Source organism: Aptenodytes forsteri, unplaced genomic scaffold (assembly GCF_000699145.1).
Source record: "Aptenodytes forsteri isolate BGI_AS27 unplaced genomic scaffold, ASM69914v1 Scaffold679, whole genome shotgun sequence".
Classification (NCBI taxonomy): domain Eukaryota; kingdom Metazoa; phylum Chordata; class Aves; order Sphenisciformes; family Spheniscidae; genus Aptenodytes; species Aptenodytes forsteri.
This window is the reverse complement of record NW_008795924.1, coordinates 481,171-501,388: the sequence shown is the minus strand read 5'-3', so window position 1 is coordinate 501,388 and position 20,218 is coordinate 481,171. Positions and strand designations below refer to the sequence as shown.

The window sequence follows — 20,218 nt, the reverse complement described above, 5'->3', positions numbered from 1 at the left end:
TAGATGAGGTGCTTAGGGACATGGTTTAGTGGGCATGGTGGTGTTGGGTTGACGGTTGGACTTGATGATCTTAGAGGTCTTTTCCAACCTTAATGATTCTATGATTCTATATCCCACATCTTCCCCCAGCTGCTTTTCCAAGATGAATTATACCAGCAACTAGCGAAAACGAATAATCAAGAGTTTAGAAGACTGTTTAGTGCTCTAATTCCACTTTGTTTCTGTCCCTACAACTAAGGGTTCTATTGTATGGTTCTTATGTAAAGCAATGGCCCCAGTCCAAGGTGATTGTAACCATAATCAGGTCAACGACCCATCTGTGGCTGCGTCCAGGCTGCAGCAGGGAAGACAAGAAGCTGAGGGGCTCCTGAGTTCCTCCCTTCCTACTTATTGGAGAAATTCAGCATCTTCACATAGGTACAGCTGAAAGCAGCCTTTTCACCTCCTCTCTGCCCACAGTCTGCACACATCAGAGCAACAGATTATCACTGCAATTCCATAATGCAGAGTTTACTGCATGCTGATAAAGTAGCGATACCAAACACCTGGTCCTAATCTCATGCCCTTCACTCTAGGAACTGTTTGTACCCATAATCCAAAAAAGCAACTGTTTGGCTTCATTACTCACACGACCATAGGGAAAGGTCATCCACACTTTCAGAGATGGCTTCAGGCCAATAACCAGTATCTTCAAGAAAAACAAAAAGGCGAAATAAAATGTTTGAGTATATACCAGAAAACTCCTTTGTGATTTCTCACACAAAGCCTTCTGCAAGCAGCAAGTTACCTTTGTTAGGGAGGCCATGGCCAGCAGTGAATACTGGGTGATAGGATGGTCTCTCAGCTCAACCTTTGCATGTAACGGTTCAATACAGCAAACTTCCCCCTTTGAGCCACTGAAGAGACATCGAGATTCACATGTTCTCACTCCCATAACCCTCCTGCAAAGAAGATAAATCAGCTTGGTGGCCAACTACAGCTCCAGGGATCACTTTTAGTGTGTCACTGGAAGCAGTCCCATACAACTGCTCAGATACAGACAAGAATTCCTTAAGATCTTATTTAACAGTAAAGTTTTGGAAATTCCTGGACAGTCCCTAGACTGTCAATCCTTCCTCCTTGTCCCTCCTCCTCTTGAAGAGGCCAAGAAGAAAACGAGCAGTTACTGCAGGGCAGCTCTCACTAATGAAACAAGGAAAACCGAGAGGCAGCACTTTTATGACAACTACCAAGAGCCCACAAGGAATGCCAAGATTCTGGACAACATGTTGATACCTTAATAACTTAGGCTGTTCTTTGACTATTACACTGCCAGATAGCATCTTGCTTCAGCTGTGAAATTATACTGCAGCCCTAAATTACACCTTCAACATTCAGAAAGTAGCTTTATTGGTTCCAATGGGGTTTTTTGCTTAGGTTTTAGAAACTATGTCCCAGCATTAGTTTCTTCTACTTTCTATGAGTACTTAGAGTTATTGTCTTACTTAAATGACAGTTCGAATACGGAGCCTCCGCTGTCATTGCAAATTGCAAGCGTCGGGTCATCTGTAAACTGAGCAGATAATTAGATTAAAAGCGGCACTAAGAAATAAACTACAAAAAAATTGATAGAAAAATGTATGCTATGGCATTATTAACAGCGCACAAAAGTACAAGCATTGTACCTACCAGAAAGACACCTTTAACATACAGCACTGAGACAATTACTGGCTTTTTTATGACGTGTAAGAAAAGCAAGGTTTTGTGTTTCATCTTCACCCCTCCAGCAAGCCCTATTGCTAGACTTTGTTACCAAAGTCCCATTACTTTCTATTGCAGCTCAGAACTACAGCATACCAAAACCTGTATTACCACTAGAACAGCTCACAGCCTCAAGCCCATGAGTTCGTGCCAGAGCCGGTGAACGGGCTGCAGTCACAAACAGACCAAAATCAGAAACATCCAGAACTACTAATGATACCAAATAATCAAAATAAGAAAGGGTCACAGCCACAGCTGAGGCACCCTTCTGGAGGACTTTGCAACCCAGCATCTAACAGCACAAGCATCTGGGCTGTATAGCAGTGTCTGAGTACTCTTCAATGCTGGTGCTGCCATCAGGTCATGAGCTAGAGAAGGGGGCCACTAGGAGCAGAGGACTTGGCACAGGGGAATGTTCATCTTTATGCACAGGGCAAAGATGGCAGAGATGGAAGCGTGGAAGATGCAGTAGTAAGGGGGCACCTTCATGCCCACAAAATATATTTGGTTAGCCAGGTCAGACCAACCAGTACATGAGAACCTGTCCTTGAGCAACATGCCCCACCAGACCCACTACACTAGTTCCACATGTGACACCGTATGGGTCTGGGATGTCTCAGCAAGTTCCAGGAAAGTAGAAGAGAGAGAGGAGTTTGGGTGATGCATCAAAGTCACTGCTCTGACCAGGCTGCCAAGGAGCATTATGCTCTGGTAGGAGAGGTCCACATAAAACAAAGCCATGCTCAAAATCAGATATGAGTTTCTGTGTGAGACAACACTATGTTGAACAAGAATCCACAGATGATTTCTCTTTCAACCCAAACATTCCCAACAAGTTTTTTGAAAAACTGCTGACAGAAGCTACTTTCTACACTTCAGACTCTTTTAAGTTTAAAGATGGTAAGTCATGTATCTGGTTCAAACCACTGCAAATTTTAGAGAAATGTATTCTAGCAACTAATTTGTCATAGATTTTGGCATCAGAGAGAGGAGTTATAACAGACAACAACTGTTGTTTGTTATAGTACAACTCACAGCCGATACTATTATTTCAGCTCTCAAAATACTCCGTTTCTTTTTTAAATAGAATTTCTGCTCATTTTTCTCACCTTTGTATAGTATCACCATATAGCTCCTAGGTAGCTGCTCTCATCTGTAAATCTAAAAGTACTACACAAGGAAAGGCAACACATCTAACTGAACACAAGTGTGTTTTAAAGAAAAAAAAAAAGTAGTATACAAGGAGTACATGCAGTGTTTGTTACCTTGATGTGCAAAATGGCTGTTCCTGGTGGGTGGGCATCTGTTATTGATCGTAGCAGCTTCCCACTGGCCAGATCCCACATTGTGATCTGCAAGCAGATTGTTCTCAGTACACGTTTACTGCCAAGGGGTTCTCTCCATCACCTTGTGCATTAGTACATCAATAAATTTCTATATTCCCAATATCATCCTGGCTTAGTTGGGTCTTCATATCAAAGAAAAGTGATCTGAAATCTGTTCCTACCCTATTTTTACAAGCCATTTACTTATCTGCTTATACTCTCGTTGACAACATTAGAGTTATCTTCACAAGTCTGAATCATGTCCTTTTGGCAAGCTCTCACCATCTGCCTGAACTCACTCACCTCACAGCTATCTGCCTGATAACACAATTAAAGAATGTAAGATAACTTTGCTACCACACAACACTGTTCAAAGTGGTTCAACGCATTTCTCTTGCACAGAATCAGTGAACAGTTGAATAATCCCTGCTAACACGCATTAGCAAAACTCAAGCATCTCCATGGCTACCATGAACCTTGTCATTCCTCTCCTCCTGCGTTTGCTCAGCATGACAGGTCAGGTAGGAGCATACAGCTTGGCTTGCACTTGGATATTAAATTCAGGCAATTTCTCAACTAAGATGCAGGAAGTCCCAAACTACTTACTGCATAACTGAGGAACATTTAGCCCAGAAGAGCTGAGATTACAATTTGAATTAAACTTTTTATTGGAAATACTATTTTATATGGTTCCATAAATCATCTATCAAAGCTTGGTAGACCAGATGTTTCAGAACTGCTGCTCCAAAATATTTTATGAGTATCATTTAAAACTGGCCGCTGCTCTGCATGGATCAAATCTGTATTTCCACATGGTCTGGAGCAGTCTGTCATTTAGCCCTATCATAGGCACTGGAGTACGTTTCATCTAGAATGAAGGTGAAAGCCAAAGAAGCAAAGGAAAATGAAACTACAAAGAAAAACAAAGCAGCCTTCTTTGTATTCCATGGACCTCTAAATTTTACCAAGTTAACTTCTATCCATTTTGGTTTAGTTTTAGTCTTATAACTTTTCTTCAGGAATTGCTTTCTCTCTTTAGGTTCAGAGAAGGACATAAAACTATACCAGCAGACTCAAACCCTTTTTGCCCTGCATTCAAAAGCTACGCTGCTTCCGTCATACAACAGAAGTAAGGTATTAGTGAAAATGAACTTTGGGGCTAGATATGAGTTTCAAGAATTTCAAGTCATCACCACAGTAAAAACTAACTTTAACTACAAAGCATAGATCTCACAAAGTGACCTAGAAAGACTAAGCTGGCTGTCCTGGTGCGCCATTGCACATTTCAGTTTATCAGGAGCAGGATGTCACAATGAGCCATGATTAATTGAATCCTTCACTATATTCTGCATTACCCATTTCTTCCACAGACACCTACCCCAAACAATCTGTCTGAGTTAGCTCACTGGATGCAGAAATTGGCTGGCCAAAAAAGCTCTGGGCAGATCAAGCCACGCATACTGCTTCTCAGCACAAAAACAATGAACAAACAGCTACATATTGAGTGTGCTTGGCTTGGAGCTATTGTCACCCCTGGATAGTCTCTCAGTAACAGTCTGCAGAAGGACAGAGTACTGGACCATCTCATCCTGTGGGAATTACCTGTCCTTTCGCAAAGCCACACAGGAGCCTTGAACAGTCATTGTTGATACTGAGAGCAGAGATAGCCCCATACTGGGCCCCAACAGCAGTGCTGCCCAGACACAGCCGAAGAGCCTGGTTTTGATCTAGAGCAGAACAATTGGTAAGAAATTAAAGAGAAAGAAAGAGCAATGCTTAAAATTAACATCATGCAATTATTTACATATACAATTCACTTGGGGTACATTAATGATTCACAGGCTTACAGTTAAGTTCTTAAAAAAGAGTTTACAAGATGAGAGTACATGTTAGTACAGAGATAGTGGGACACTGTCTTGCAGGGAAATACAAAAATTATTTTAAAAAGTACAAAACAGGCACAGGGAATATGGAAATGCAGAGGTATTACAAACTGAAGAACAAACGACTAGAAAAATCAAAGCAATATCTAGCTTTCCTTTTACTATTCTGCAATGGTGCTTAAGTTGTAGCAAGGAAGATGACAGAAAACTAATTCTATCTTCTGAGCCTTATACTTCTGCATGCCGATTTGAACATCAATTACAAATCCCCAACACAGCTTTTGGTAAGTGTAATTTTACGTAGCTTTTATTCCTCAGTTTTGTTGATAAAGGCCAGAAGCTGGAGGGAAAATGAACTTGTGTCCCCAGGCTACACAGTTAAAATGCTCGATGAGTTCTAGTGCACATACCTCTTACTTTATAAGGAAACAGTAATGATCACCACACTGTGACAGAACTTCCTTTCCTAAGACACAGGCTACAGCAAAGGCGATGCTAATGCCTGCACAGCCTCCCAGGGGACTGGACTGCTGCATGGCCATGCCCTGTCTGCCCCCTGCAGACAACAAACAACAGGCACCTCTGTGCTGAGTTCTTTTATGCTTCCACCATGAGAGACTAAAAATTGCTTTATAAGATGTTGCACTTCACGTGTTATGAATGATATGTTATGAACGTTATGAACGTGTTATGAATATGTTATGAACGTGTTATGAACCCTCTGCCTGTCTTCGGTGCATTGCTCTTAAAAGCTAAGAAAACAAATGTTCTGGATCTGCTTTTTCTACCTCTCTTTGTTTTTGTCCTGCTTTTGAATGGGGGAGAAAGAAAAGATGCTTTGTGAGGACTGTTGAATTGAAGACTAGAGATTTGAAATACATCAGAAACACCACAATAACACTGTGTGTGGGATTTCACCTTGAGCAAGGAAGGGAAAGGACAGGATCCAGGGGAACAGACAGCAGCTGAGCACCAGAAACCCCCTGGACGAACTGCCCAAGGCACGGGACACATTACTCCAAGTTGCAGCACCGCTAGTGATGTGCTGCTATATGTGAAACAGGGCATGGACATATCTCTCATTTCTTCCCCAATACGAAGTAATGTATTCATCAGTCTGCACAGACAGACTGATGGCTGAGCACAAACACAGTGGGGGTCACCTTTCAAATTCTACCAGTATGAAGAGGCATTAGTGGGAGACCAAAATAAACACCAGCAAGAAGAGTACCTGAACTCATGGATTACTCTAAAGCACTGTTTAGGGTGAGAAGAAAGAGGCTAGGGCCAAGTTCAAATACTTTTTCCACTCTACTCCTTGTTTTCCTGCATCTACCTCAATAAACTCATCTGCTGTAGTGGCCCAAAAGAAAGTAAAAAATTCCTTTTCCTGCGAAATCTGGATAGTGGTAGCAGAGAGGTAGGGATCAAGAGGGTGTTACAAACACCACTTGTTGTGCACACCAAATGAGACAGGGCCTGGGAGAGACAGAAGGGCTATGCTCTGTCTTGCAAATGCACAAGGAAGGTTCAGGTATTATAAAGAACTGCCAGTTTTGATCTAAAACATGACAACAGTAGTGGTCAAGAGGACACCATATGTTATGGGTGCTCAGAGACATCAGGATTCTTGTGAATGTTGAAGAGCTCTGCTCTTGAGATCTGTGGGAGGAAAAGAGAAAGGTGCCTTCGGTTGACCACATCAATGAAAATCATCACCTCTTCATCAGGCGACAAGCAGCCCAGGCAGTTCTGGAAAAGGCTACCTGTTCCTTCATGTACTTCTAACTCTGCTGTGCCTGCCAGCACAACACCTGATGCTGCATGAAGAAGGAGGCATCTCCCCTTTCTTCCTCTACAGTCTGGCTCATGTCAAACACAGAACAAGGGAGTTGCATTTTCAAATGAGAACTGACATTTGCTTGTTTACACTTAAAAACATTTCATAAAGATACTCCTTCTACTGTAAGAGATGTTCAGTTAAACTACAAGTAGATGAAGATTATTTTTCACAGTTAAATAATCCAAAACTGTGTAAAACACTACTTTTCATTAGCTTTCCAAAGGCATGTGACATCATTCAAGATAAAATCCTCTGAAAGCCAAGGAGAATGCGAGGGTTCAAACTGGCTGAACCTACATGTACAGAAGCAGCTCTGAAAGCTCTGACAGTCACACAAGTTACTGTTTAAATAGATAACTAAATTTTATAAGCCTTGACATTCATGTTTAACTAAACAAAGGATGTATACAATTCAAGTGACTATACTGTGGATGGCTGCCATCATTCAATACATAAGAGGAACATGGAGCCAAAACTACTTCAGCATCACTATAGTGAGAAATTAGAAAAGCAACATGCAATTCATTGCATCTGCCACTCAAGCACAACGCAGAGCCTTCCTGAAGGTCAGTCTGATGCCACGGAGCCACAGCAAACCACAGCACCTTCTGCTGCAGGGGCCAGGCAGGGTGTTTCAGCCACCACCTCTATTACCAAGCACAAGGCAGTGGAAACGCTTCAAAACTAAGGCCATTGCTCTGCACACAACTCTCCTTACTAGGATAAGATGAAAGCAGAAGTCATGTGATGGAAATAAAAATCATCCTTTGCCATGCTACTAGAAAACACCTTGACATCACTGTGACAAGGGTGTACATGGCATAGATCAGAGAGAACAGGTCAAAGAAAAAGAAGAAAAATCATGGAAGAGTTCCATGGAAGCTCAGAGAACACAGAGCTACAGCTGGAAAACAAGTTCCCCAGAGAGGTATTCTCCAAATGGTGTCCTTCAAGTCCCAAAGAAGTAATTCCTGTTACAGAGGTCTGGAAATACAGTTCATTTACAAGAAGACCATCTGCTAGCCATAGAAATATGTTTAAAAATAAGATGAATACTGCAGCTCTTGCTATTAAAGGCGAATTGTATTCTGTTCCTTCCACTTCAGCTTAAACCTGTCAGTAAGCCAATCAATAACCTGTTTCCTGTAAGGCATGAAAAAGGAGAATCTTTCACAGCTTTCTCTGAAAAGGGCAGCAGCTTCAGAATCACTACTACTTTCAATCCAGCTTTACATCTTTATATGTATACCCACATGAACTTTCAAATCCATTTTCTTCCTCCCTCACCCATAATGTCAATTCAAAATAAACAAGACCCCCACTCCACCCCCAAATAAAATGCTTTGTATGACTCAAGTTATTCCTTCCTAAGAAGGAAGTGCCCATTGTTTGCCAGAGATGCATTTTCAGAGTTGAGAAATGATCACTTGGAAAGCTAACCCCAGAGAAACCCATGCCAGTACTTGTTCTTGTTTCCAGCCAGTCAAAAGATGACACACAAGGAGGAGCCATTAGATAAGATTTTTTAAAAAAAACTATGAATAAGATGGATGAAATTGCTTCCAAAGCAAAGCAAGATGCCTGAATCAATGAGCTCCTGCTAATCAACTGGTAGAGTAATAAAAATGGATAAAAGCAAAAGGTTATAAAAGCTGAGCTGATGATTTTCCACACTAATATTATCAGCTTTGAATTAAGGCACATTTAGGATTAAGCATAAAAAGCTTTTTCCAAATGCTTGAAACAAAGGTGGCTATCAATTGTCAAAAAAATGTTTTTAATTTTGCAATTTACATAAAGCAATTCTTCATCTGAAAAATTTCTGGCAGTAACTATTTGTGTTGCTCTCAAAGTCTGAAGTCAAAACGAGATGGCACTTTGATACAGCTCTACAAGTAAAGAATAAAAACAAGTTTGTGAATATGAAATAAGTCACTTTCCAGACCAAAGGAATAAGCATAGCGCTCCAGAAGTTATTACTTCCCAGATCACCAGGTTTTCATCAAGATCTTTTCCTTAAGCCATGACTTTCCTGAGTTTGAAAGGCCTGCTTTATTTCCTGCAGAATTACTCACTTACTACAAATGTTACGAATAGGTCCTTTCCTCCCACCTTTATTAGGCACAATACCAATAAATGCTCTCCCAGGAGGTATATCCCTCTTGGGCCTGGGAATCAGGGGGACAAATAGATGGTGAGTTAATGGGGCAGGCTGCAGACACCATCTCCCCCAATAACACAACAGCTGTCCCCTAAACCAGAGCATGCTGAACCCCCCTCCCCACCCCCTGCCCTCAGCTTAAGCTAGTAAAATGATCACTCAGAGCAGGGGTTAAGTCAGACCACCTGTGGCTACCACATCAGGATCCCAATGCTCCCTCCTCAGCTGCATAACCGGTGCATGAGCAGGGCTTTCAGAAGTTGCTGTCTGCTTGCATGGGTTTCACAGAGTTTCTGGCTTGTGGCTCTTTGAATTGGGTTCCTACCTCACTTGACAGCTCTCAGGCAGAAATAGATGGATGGTGATCTCATGGAAGAGCCTTCGTCCTGCCCCGAAATAATGCCTTTACAAACAGCTATGGACCTGCAGCCCTAAAACATTATATATAGCACATTTACCTGTTCCTCTGCTGTTCTTGCCTGGAGAATTTGGAAGTGTGCAATGCACATGCATTCAATAACCAATTCCCAGACTGGCCAGCAGTATTATCCACTGACTGGTTACTGCACTGCCTTACTTGCTGCTTATCTGGCATCTTAAATTCTGGCACAGACAACATGCAAACTGGGCAAGACAGGAGTTGTTCATGCAGGGTACGTGCACAGTGCTGTGTTACTGTACCTTTTCCTTTTCAGTCCACACAGAAAGGGCCAAAAGAAGAAAGAAAATGCCAGAAATCAATATAAAAAGAAAGGAGTGAAGTAACGAACAGCATATGTGATAATCTTCAAAGACAGAGAGAACCTTCCGATTTTGCTGATAGTGTTTCCTTTTGTTAACATTTCCCCTTTTGATTTATTCAAGTAACTGAGAGGATGCTGTGATAGCTAGTGTTTTAAAACCAAGCAGTTTAAAAAGCGTATGGAATCACTGAAGAAAAAGAAGTTTATAAATTTGGACTTCATTGTATTGAAGACCAAAAAAAAAATCTGAGAGGAAATAAAACTGGAAGTTCACAGTGACATAACTGATAAAACCATTTTCAACAGTTACCACCAGCCAGCCAATCAACTCCCCATTAACTTCAAAAAACAACCAAGGACAACGGTGCCCAAAATCTAGTTTTAATGCTGTCTTTAGGTACTTACACTACCTGTTCTCTCAAGATATCATGCTACCCCCACACCTCAACAAAGACTCAAGACACTAACCATAAGTTTTACAGTCAACAGAGAAAACAAATGGTTCAACGCTAATCAAAACAAAGTTTAGTTATATAGAAATTTTCTGCCCAGAACATAAAGTCTCCATGAAAAATAATACATTTCAGTGAGTTCTGTTTAAGGGCTAGTTTTTCAGTAGTGTAAAAACCTCTTAGCTCTTCTAGAAAGATGAAGAAACTAAATCTCTAAAGATTATTTGTTTATGGTTATAGGCTTGCTGGGAGAGCACTTCTCCACTCCAGCTAGCAATCCTCAAGAAAAGTCACGGCACAGAGCATAACTGTTCATTTGCACAATGCTCACAACTCCAAACAAGTTTCAGAAAGAATTTGGCAAAAGGATGGCCCTCATTGATATTAAAAAGAAAAAAATCCCCCAAGTGAACCCAGCACTAGAAACAAGCTAAGGGTCATATTCCTAAGGCACAAAAAACTATCATTTTTAATGATATCATCGTTAAAAAACTATCATTTAACTGTGGTAACAAAGTATCAAATAGAAGATAAACTACCTGAAAGATAGGTTAAAAATGAGAGCACCAAACTCTTCCCACTAACGTCAGACCATGTAACAAACGGCGAATACCAGAAATGGCAGACTGAGAGGTTTAGATGGGTTGTTAGGATTTTTTTTTCCCCCTGCAAGATTCTGTGGCCCTGGAGCAGGTTACCAGAGAGTGTGTGCATGCATGTTTGCCTGTTGGGCACTATTTTCCATCCGTAAGAGTTTTTCAAGACTTGGCTAGACAAAGCCAGGGCTGCCCTGACCCAGTTATTGGTGACAGTCCTGCACCAAAGAGGGGGTGACTACAGGCCTCCAGACATCCCTTCCTACCAACATTTCTGCAACACTTACAGGATGTCAAAGAGTTGGCATCTAATCCAACTCTAATCCACAAGAAAAATATTGTTTTTCAAAGATTAGATGCTCAATCTGAGAATTGTCTTGTAATAATTTTTCAAGAGCCAACAGAAGCATTCAAAAAAGCAGAATGAAAGCTACCCAAGTCTTCCTTAAAAAGGACAAAGCAGACAAGTCAAGAGGTACAGGTGGACTTACAAGAAGAGACAAACAAAATAGCTACATAAAGTCAAATATATGGAAGAAAAAATAAAGGGTTAAAAAATTTGCTAGTGAAATAAAACCATTCAGAGAAATTTGAACATCAGCAACACTCACCCAGAAAACGGACCTACATTTTTGCAGGCAAAAAAAGGTGATGTTTCCATTGTACAGTATAAACCATGCAGCTTACAAAACTTCAGGGAGTAAATCTCATCCTAAGTAACACATCTAGTAGAAAAATGTTTTCATAAAAAAAGTACAGAAATTGATAGGTCTACAGACATAAACTGCTGGTTTAAATTACAGAATAAAACCAAGCCAGAACACTAATCTTCTCTCTTTGCACACAAGAAGGCCTTATGCAGCCATATCCTGCGAGGATTTCTCTCTTTGCAGATAGATCTGAGAGCACTGGGGTCAATGCCCAAGTTTTAGTTACAGAACTAAAAGAATTTAGCAGATAACAGAAGAGTCCAGGAAGCATTTGTGCCCATATCTGAAACAAAGCTGTATGACACACTTTCATTCCTCACGACCTTTAAATTACAGCATAGACTCACAGAATAACTTTGGTTGCAAGGGAGCTGTGGAGGTCTCTGGCCCAGTCCTGCTGCTCCAAGCAAGTCAACAAGATCAGCTTGCTCAGGGCCTCGCTGAGTTTTGAATATCCCCAAGGAAGGAGATTCCACAACCTCTCTCAACTCTTATCTAATGCTTCAGCACCCTCATGGTGAAAAATTTAATCAGAGCTTCCCATGTTGCAACTTGGGTCCACTGCCTCTTACCTAACACCATGGACCTTTGAGAAGCATCTGAGTCTCTCTTCTCTATACCTTTCCATTAGGTAGTAAAAGATAGCAACATGATGTCCCCTTAGCCACCTTCTCTCCACGCAGAAGAAACCCAATTCTTTCAGCCTCTCCTCATGCATCATGTATTTCAGCCCTGTAATCATCTTGGTGACCCCTGCCCCACTGGGCTCACTGCAGTACATCGATGTCTTTCTTGTACTGAGCAGCCCAAAATGGGACACAGTACTTCAGATGCGATCTCACAAGTGCAGAATAGAGAGGAGTAATAATTTTCCTCAACCTGCTGAATGCACTTGTGATAATACAGTCCAGTACATATAAACCATCTGGCTGTATAAACCATAACTTTGTATGTTTCAACAGATCAGAAAGCTTTAAAGGCCCTGTTGCAAGTATGCAGAGAAGTTCTTCAAAGCAGTGACATTTATTTTAATAAAAGCCAATTAGTGGAAAGCTGGCATTGTGCCAAGTTTCCTAAAGGTCACACAATTAACTGAATAACTACAAACTACAGGGCCTTGCAAAGATCATGGCCAAAACAGCAGTAAACATGTTGGTCCAAAGTAATCAACAGTGTAACAAGGAAAACTTTGCTTAAACACACTTGCATTGAGCAAAACAAAAACCCCAAACAAATCTTACAAAATACAATCAATTAAAATACCATAGCATACTAAGCATCTTGGACATTCAGGCATCCTCTTAAACAGGACTTGATGCAGACATAATCACAACAAAGGTAAGAACGACCCTTCCTTTTTGCATGCTTTATATAGAGTCCTAGAGCCCCTTCTGGAGTGTAAAATGCTAAAAATAATCTCTCTCTATTATGATACTTGCAGAGAACAACTTCTTGTTTAAAAGCTTACTGACTTCATAGTGTCTGCATATAGAGAGAGCAACAAGAAAATCAGAGTAAAAATGTGTTCCATAGTGATGATATTGGAGATCTCCACATACTAGACAAATTTTAGAAAAAACACAAAGATCTACCACTAAAAAACTCAGTAAGATCATCTGTTGACTGTAGCAGATAAGAAGTTATTTATATTCAGATTAAGCACATCCTGTAATTGTTTCAATACTGGATTAAGCAAATGGCATCAAATAGTTTAATGTCTAAATACCCAGGAAGGTGAGTCTTACACTGTCACAGTCCTTCCCATCCTTCTGTTGTATCCTGCCCCCTGTAACTTTTGGTCTCTTGAATAATTTCAGCCAACTTTGAAAGAAAAGTAGAGAAGATAATGAAATTTCTAAAATTGTTAAGAATTTGGTGCTGCATAGAGCAAAGGCGCAAAAACTCCCTGTGTATGGGAGCAATTCAAGAGCTGTTCTTGCCCAGCTGGTGAGCTGGATAAACAGAGGCACAAGCTCAGAAACTTTTTTAAGAAACTTTGCTGATAAGAGGAATGAAAGAATATCAGAATGAAGGGACGCAGAGGTAACTGGTGCAGGGGAAGGTCAGGGAAGGAGAAACCTATGATGCAAGCCTGCAGGTAGCCATGGGTCAGAAGTTCCACTTCCTAAGAAGCACATTTTAATTTCCCTAATGCTGGCAGCTGTTATGGCATAGGGGAGAAGAATATTAATACTGCATGAGATGATGGTTGTATACTGGTTCTGGTTTCTTCCACATGAAAACAGAGCAATTTATATTTAAACATAGAAAAGGCTCTTTAGACAATTGCCACGGAGCTAAATTTCTCCATATCAATGTGCCAATCTCCAACAAAGCAGAAGAAATATGTGAATAAGGACAACTAAAATATTATTTGTTCTTTATTTCTTTACTGAAAGAAAATCACATTTATCACAAACAGAACATATTAGAAGAAATCCACCCTGCAGTTCTAATTCAGGCTGGGTTTTTTTGCTTCTGTTTGTTTGGGGGTTTTTTTAAGATCATTAAAACGCAAAAAACTCAAAAACTTTATTTTTAACTTACCAAATATCAGTGCTAACCCATGGGAAGTCCCCACTGCTATCAGATTTGATGCTGCCTGAAATAGTCATGCAGAAAGATTGAAAGTAGAAGAAATGTCAGTCACAAATCCACCACTTAAACTCTCACTACGCTCATGCAAAGTTTGCCAAAAGGGGAAGATTTAGAAGGTTATAGATATAACCATTTTCTGATTTGTAAGTGACAAGCAATTCCTACGTGAAAGCTAGAGAAGTATTACACCTGAACAACCATCACACAGATCTTCTCAAGTTCAGAGGGCTGCCTTTTCCTCTGCTGTTTGAAATTCAAATGCTCAGAGTGGTACCCACAGTGAAATTTCTTCTCTGTAAAGTCAGCCTCATTCTTTTGGTGTGGTAGCTGAGTATAAATACTCAGAGGGTTTTTCTCACTCAGCTGCTACATCCACATCTGAACTCTTCTACAACCCTGGGCAGCGCTGGTCCCCTGAAGAGACAGTCCACAGAGATTCCAACTTCCTTCCATGGGGAATTAAACACAGCTCCAAGATTCTATCACACTTGCAAACCTGCACCCAATTAAATAAAACTTAATAGAAATCATATAATGCTGTAGATATATTAATGTTGTTCTACTTTTTATTTCTTAGCAAGTATAAGTCATTAAAAAAAAATAAGTGCTTTAATGTCTGGAGTGTGTAAGTACAGGTTTTTATCCTATGTGCATATCAGTCACAGTGTGCTTCCAATTTTGCTGTGCAACCTTTTGCCTTAGATGTGACTATGGTTTTCTTCCTTTTTCTTTTTTAAACAAAAAGCATAATTTCTTATGGATTGCTGCTACTACAGTCAAAGCAACCAAGCACATCTTTAATTTCTTTGTAAAACATTAAAACTCATTTCACAAGGGCAGAACAAATACTTGCTGTATTTCACCTCCTTAAAACGTTTCCCTTCTCCTTTAACTATAGACAGCTTCACTTCTGATGTATTTTAATTAGCATGCTTGACTTCAAGAAGTTAATGCAAATTGCAGGAGTATCTTTCAGACGGGCTTTTAGTGAAATTTTATATTTTAAGGTCATATTTCAGTTACATCAGAGCCGTAGAGATTTTGAACCCATCACTTTATGAGCACTTCAGTTTAAGTTTCTTCAAAAAATTGTTAGGAGTCAAAGCAATAACTGGCAAAGAAGAAATAGCTAGGGAAATTGAGTTCAACAGATGAACACTTACCTTATGGGGAAAGGTTAGGTGTTCAACTAACAAGCCCTGGTGATGGCATGAAAAAGGGGAGAGCGTGGGGCTTGATCAGCAGAGGAACAGCTGGGCAGTTAAGAAAGGTTGAACTCTGCCTCCAGGAACCAGATGTTTCATGCTGCTTCTCCCACCCCTCATATTTGAAAATTCTTAGTAAGGGTAAGAAGGAAGATGCATTTATCAGCTGTCTTAAACTACTGCTTTAACAAACTTGCATGAAAACTAACTATGCAGTACCTGAAAATTGTTAGAGTACTTACAATTGCAGTGGGCAAACCAGCATCCACTTTGTCCTAGAAAAACAGGACAAGTCATGAGTAAGAGAGACAGAACTCCCAGCTCCATGCATGTGTCTAATAATTAGAAGTACAACATGCAGAAAAATTAACACAAGTTGCATTTTAATAGTCCCACCAGGGCACACAGTGCTGAGGGAACCACTGGCTAGAAATACCCAGAAGGGATGAGAAAGTGCACAGAAATGGAGAGAAAGCAGAATATCCTGTAATTCCATCCGAAAGTTACTGTGTTCTTCTCAAAACAGTCTAATCTTAATAACAGTTTTCAGTATTCTCTGTGTACACGGCATAGATATCGACTGTAAAACTACTTCCCTCTCCCCTCTCAAGCACACATTATTAGCTTCCCATTCAGGTGGCTCACCCACACCTCCATCAACGCAAGTAACAGCAAGTAACATTGAGACCCTGCTCACACAGCCATCACAAAACACTCACAGATGAGTCACCTGTATTCTAACAAGCCTACCTTGCACGCTTCAGAAATCATACACTTTATAAATCACTACCTTAGCTCTGATCTTGGACAGTCAGTTTTCCCCGGCAGTACGAGCTATAGACCAGCTCTATTCCACCCATGCCTGAAGGGCAGTGTCACAGGCGCAGGAACATGCAAACCTGCTCCTCGTTCAGCTCAGAACAATGAATGTGTTCTGTGCCCACTGCAGGCATTAAGCAAACCTGTTTCCAGCATCTTCAAGCAAGCAGAACAATAGCACTACTATCATTTTATATTAACATTTCTCACCAGGTTTAATGACATCTAGCAACACAAATCAGTGTTAAAGAGGACCTACCATATTGCTGCTGCAATAAGTCAGTAATACCTGACTCACTACTGGCTAGGGATTACTAGTTAGTAGTTCATGTACCAAACATGTTAGTATTATCCAGACCTAATGGTAGGGGGAGGGAGGAGATCACACACACCCTCCTCCATGCCAGAAGTTCAAATTTTTCTTAATGGATGTGACCAAGAGAAAAAGACACTTACTGCTGCAGATACTATTTGGGCAGAAATTCCTTTCAGAAGCGAGAGCCGTATAACTGATCCATGGAGTGAGTGAGAATCTGGGAGTTTTTTCTTCCTAAGGAAATAAGAAATAAACCAAATGCATTACAGCAGAATAAAAGTTTGGAACTTTGCCTAACCCACAGCTAAACCAGCAGGTAAATTCTGCATGCACTCATAACTCATGCAGTTTCCATTCTTATTCTTGGGGCCTACATGCACAGAATGAAACAGACATGAGATTATTAGCAAAGCCTGCTATGCACCACTGTGCCTGCATAAAATTTGTTTTTAACTCATCTCCCAGGAAAAAAAAAAAAAGTTCTTCAAACAAATTGTCAGTTTCAAGCACATATCTGCAAACCTGAGAATTTATTAATAAAGTCTGAAAGCAACACTTTTGCTCTTTAATTAATCTTTCAGTGAGTCAGGAAGTTTCAGCCTTTACAGGTGAATATCTAAGGAAAAACACAATTGGAAAAGGTTCATTAGCAGAATACAGACGCCTAGGAAAACTGGATGTATACTTAAAGAATAACATTCAATTAAAACACAGCTGATCTGATATGAAAGTTTAAGTATTTCTGTTTATGGAGAAAATGTCTTTAAAAAGTAACTAGTGTACGAGGGACAGTTATTTCTAAAGAGCATTGGTATACTGTAGCACACACAGTAGAGGGGAAAATCCCAGGAAAGTTGTAATTTTGTTGCCAAGCTCACACCACCAGAAAGCCAAATTTCCAAAACTAACACGGAAACATTTGGTTCTTATCTCTCCAGAGGTACACAAATAAGTAGCTCACGTGTAGGCTGAAGAAACATGTTGTTAATAGCTTATATAATGGCTAAGGACCCATACACATGGCAACTAGCTTCACCCAAAGATGACAATAACACTTTCAAGGTTTTTCTGCCCACTCTGTACTGGAAAATGTTTAAGCCACTCCACGTAACATTTCCCTCAATACAAACCATCTTATCTGAAAAAAGAAGACAGTGAGTCAGTACACCACCATATGCCACCATAAACCATCACACTTAAGAGTGTTTATATCCTATGCAATTGCTCATGCAACAATCACAACTTCTTATGGCACAAAAGAAGGCCATGGGAGTGGCTCAGGATGTAGGATCAGGCCATCATTTGAGTAATTAATGAGACAAGTCAGCAGTATTATAGCTAATTATCACATTCCAGGCTGATTCAGATGTCAAGATTAGCATTCCATTTGCAGGAGTGACAGCAGTTCACTTGCCTTTTAAAAATAACCACCAGCTGCTTGCAGACTCTGGAAGTCATCAGACACCTTTGAAAGATTTTCTTTAAAGTCATCATGGTTCAGTATTTTAAAGATTCCATTAAAATTCAGAGACATTTAAATACTCCATCTCCCATAAAATGCATTTATTGCTCAAACAGGCTAGCCCTCAGTGCAAAAACAAATCCCATCTTTGCCTACTTGATCCTGCAGGAATAACACTGTTCTGTCAAAAGCAGCTTCACCAGAGTCCCTGCAGCATCCCCCTGGGACTTCAGCACTAGGATGTAACAGCAGGAGACAAAATCCACACGTGCAATCAAGGGTTCCTACCCATGTAACAGACAAATTGCGTGCTCACAGCAAAGCTCGGGGAGGAGGTGCTTTAGGAAGTTTCAACTGCTCTTAGCTTTGGATTGTCCTTCTACCCACTCAAAAAAGGAGAATTCGTTTTTAATGGATATAAGCAGTGCTCCTTCAAAAATCATTTAACCTCCCAGGCTATCAGTCCTGCATTACCTTTTCAGGTGTGTCCGGTCCCCACTGTCAGAGCTTGCTACAGAAGATGTGTCATAGGAGTGTGTATCCATGTTATCAATGTTCAAGAGAAAGGGATCCTCCAAAATGAAAGACTCTTCTTCATCATCAGTCTGAAGGAAGAGAATCACCACAGCTTACTAAACGTTCAAAATGCACAACACCCTAACTGAAACATGAGCAAAACAGCATCAACTAAGCAGAAAAATCAAGGAAAGAACAAGATAGTCCCATATGTTAAAAACAGAACTATGTAGTATTTTACTAAACTGATTCTGTGGAAGAACCGGTTTCCAGAATTCACAATAATCACAGAAGTGAGCTGGAGAGAAAGTTATTCAACTAATCGTTCTTCCCCAGATATGATCTACTCCATCAAAACTTTAACAGACCTTTAAGCTGTTCTCAAAAGTCTCCAATTGCCACAAGAAGGCCTAGAATTTTTATCATCTACTCCAGCACTTCACCAAGTGGTGGCTAAGAGTCTAGCAGTCCCTCCGGCTGCTATGAGGGTTGATTTTGCTCTTCTCTTTCTGTGCTCTTCTGCTGGTGATCCATATCTATCTATCTATCTATCTATATCTATCTATCTATCTATCTATCTCCTCTCCGCCCCCCCACCCGGAGGCTTAGCCTGGGACTGTTTTTATAGTAATTTTTAAATGGCCATTCTCCCCAATGTCTTCTAAATTCAGTACAGTTCATGTTCTTCTTGAAGCACAGAGCCAGAGAGAGCAAACACAATACCCCACCTAATGCCGAATGTGTGGAGAACACAACAGGTGCTCCTCATTTGCCTTACAGCTGGCAGTCCTGTGCCCATTAAGTATCTTTCTGTTTTCCAGTGCAGCTGTATACCTTTTTGGCTCAGTCAGGCTGTTCTCCACTAAAATCCTTTTCAAAAGATGCTTTGCCAGTCATTCCCATCCCATATGCACTGAGATAAATAGCATTGGAGTAAAACTTCATATTTGCCTACACTGAACTATGATTTCTTCAGATTACCTCTCAAGTTTAAGACTACCAGGATAATACTCCTCTGATGTGGATGTGACCACATGTCCTGCCAGTTTGGTGTCACCCAAATTCAGTAAGTTCTCTCTACCCTCATCACTCAAGGCATCAGCAGAAACAGGACATACCCCTGTATGCTACCCCTCAACATCCCCTTCTACTTGGGCAGCAAATCACCGATGACTATTCCTTTCATTCCTAGACTATATCTGTTTGGGACACCTTATACCTGTATCTTTAATACAGCTTTTTAAAAGAACTGTCACCTCTCCCAGGCTCCTCTTCCCTTTATACCGGCTTCCTAGGAAGTCCAACCACCAATTTGGTGGTTGCGAACACAGAAGGACTGGTGGGTGATGTGATGGTCGGAGGCCATCTTGGGCATAGCGATCATGAAATGATAAGAGTTTTCAATTCTTGGAGAAGTAAGGAGCGTGGTCAGCAGAACTGCTACCTTGGACTTCCAAAGGGCAGACTTTGGCCTGTTATAGGAGATAGGTTGACAGAGTCCCTTGGGAGGCAGTCCTGAAGGGCAAAGGAGTCCACGAAGGCTAGACATTCTTCAAGAAGGAAATCTTAAAGGTGCAGGAGCAGGCCATCCCCATGTGCCAAAAGACGAGCTGGCAGGGAAGACGACCAGCCTGGCTGAACAGAGAGCTTTGGGTGGAACTCAGGAAAAAAAGGAGAGTTTATGACCTTTGGAAGAAGGGGCAGGCCACTCAGGAGGACTACAAGGATGCTGTGAGGTTATGCAGGGCGAAAATTAGAAGGGCCAAAGACCAGCTAGAACTTCATCTGGTTACTGCCATAAAAGACAATAAAAAATGTTTCTATAAATACATTAGCAACAAAAGGAGGG

General features: G+C 40.8%; 1 protein-coding gene across 1 annotated transcript in view; it reads right to left on the bottom strand.

The window, feature by feature from the left end:
* The window catches only part of VPS8 (VPS8, CORVET complex subunit), an 89,109-nt gene that overhangs the window by 66,794 nt on the left and 2,097 nt on the right, over nt 1-20,218 (bottom strand). Inside the window, exons 2-11 of the mRNA XM_019473567.1 lie at nt 18,328-18,458; nt 16,532-16,625; nt 15,499-15,531; nt 14,001-14,055; nt 9,634-9,639; nt 4,668-4,792; nt 3,006-3,092; nt 1,485-1,552; nt 788-941; nt 629-688 (exon numbers count right to left, since the gene is read on the bottom strand). Of these exons, the coding sequence (XP_019329112.1) occupies nt 629-688; nt 788-941; nt 1,485-1,552; nt 3,006-3,092; nt 4,668-4,792; nt 9,634-9,639; nt 14,001-14,055; nt 15,499-15,531; nt 16,532-16,625; nt 18,328-18,458 (813 nt within the window). The remainder of the gene's footprint in view (nt 1-628; nt 689-787; nt 942-1,484; nt 1,553-3,005; nt 3,093-4,667; nt 4,793-9,633; nt 9,640-14,000; nt 14,056-15,498; nt 15,532-16,531; nt 16,626-18,327; nt 18,459-20,218) is intronic.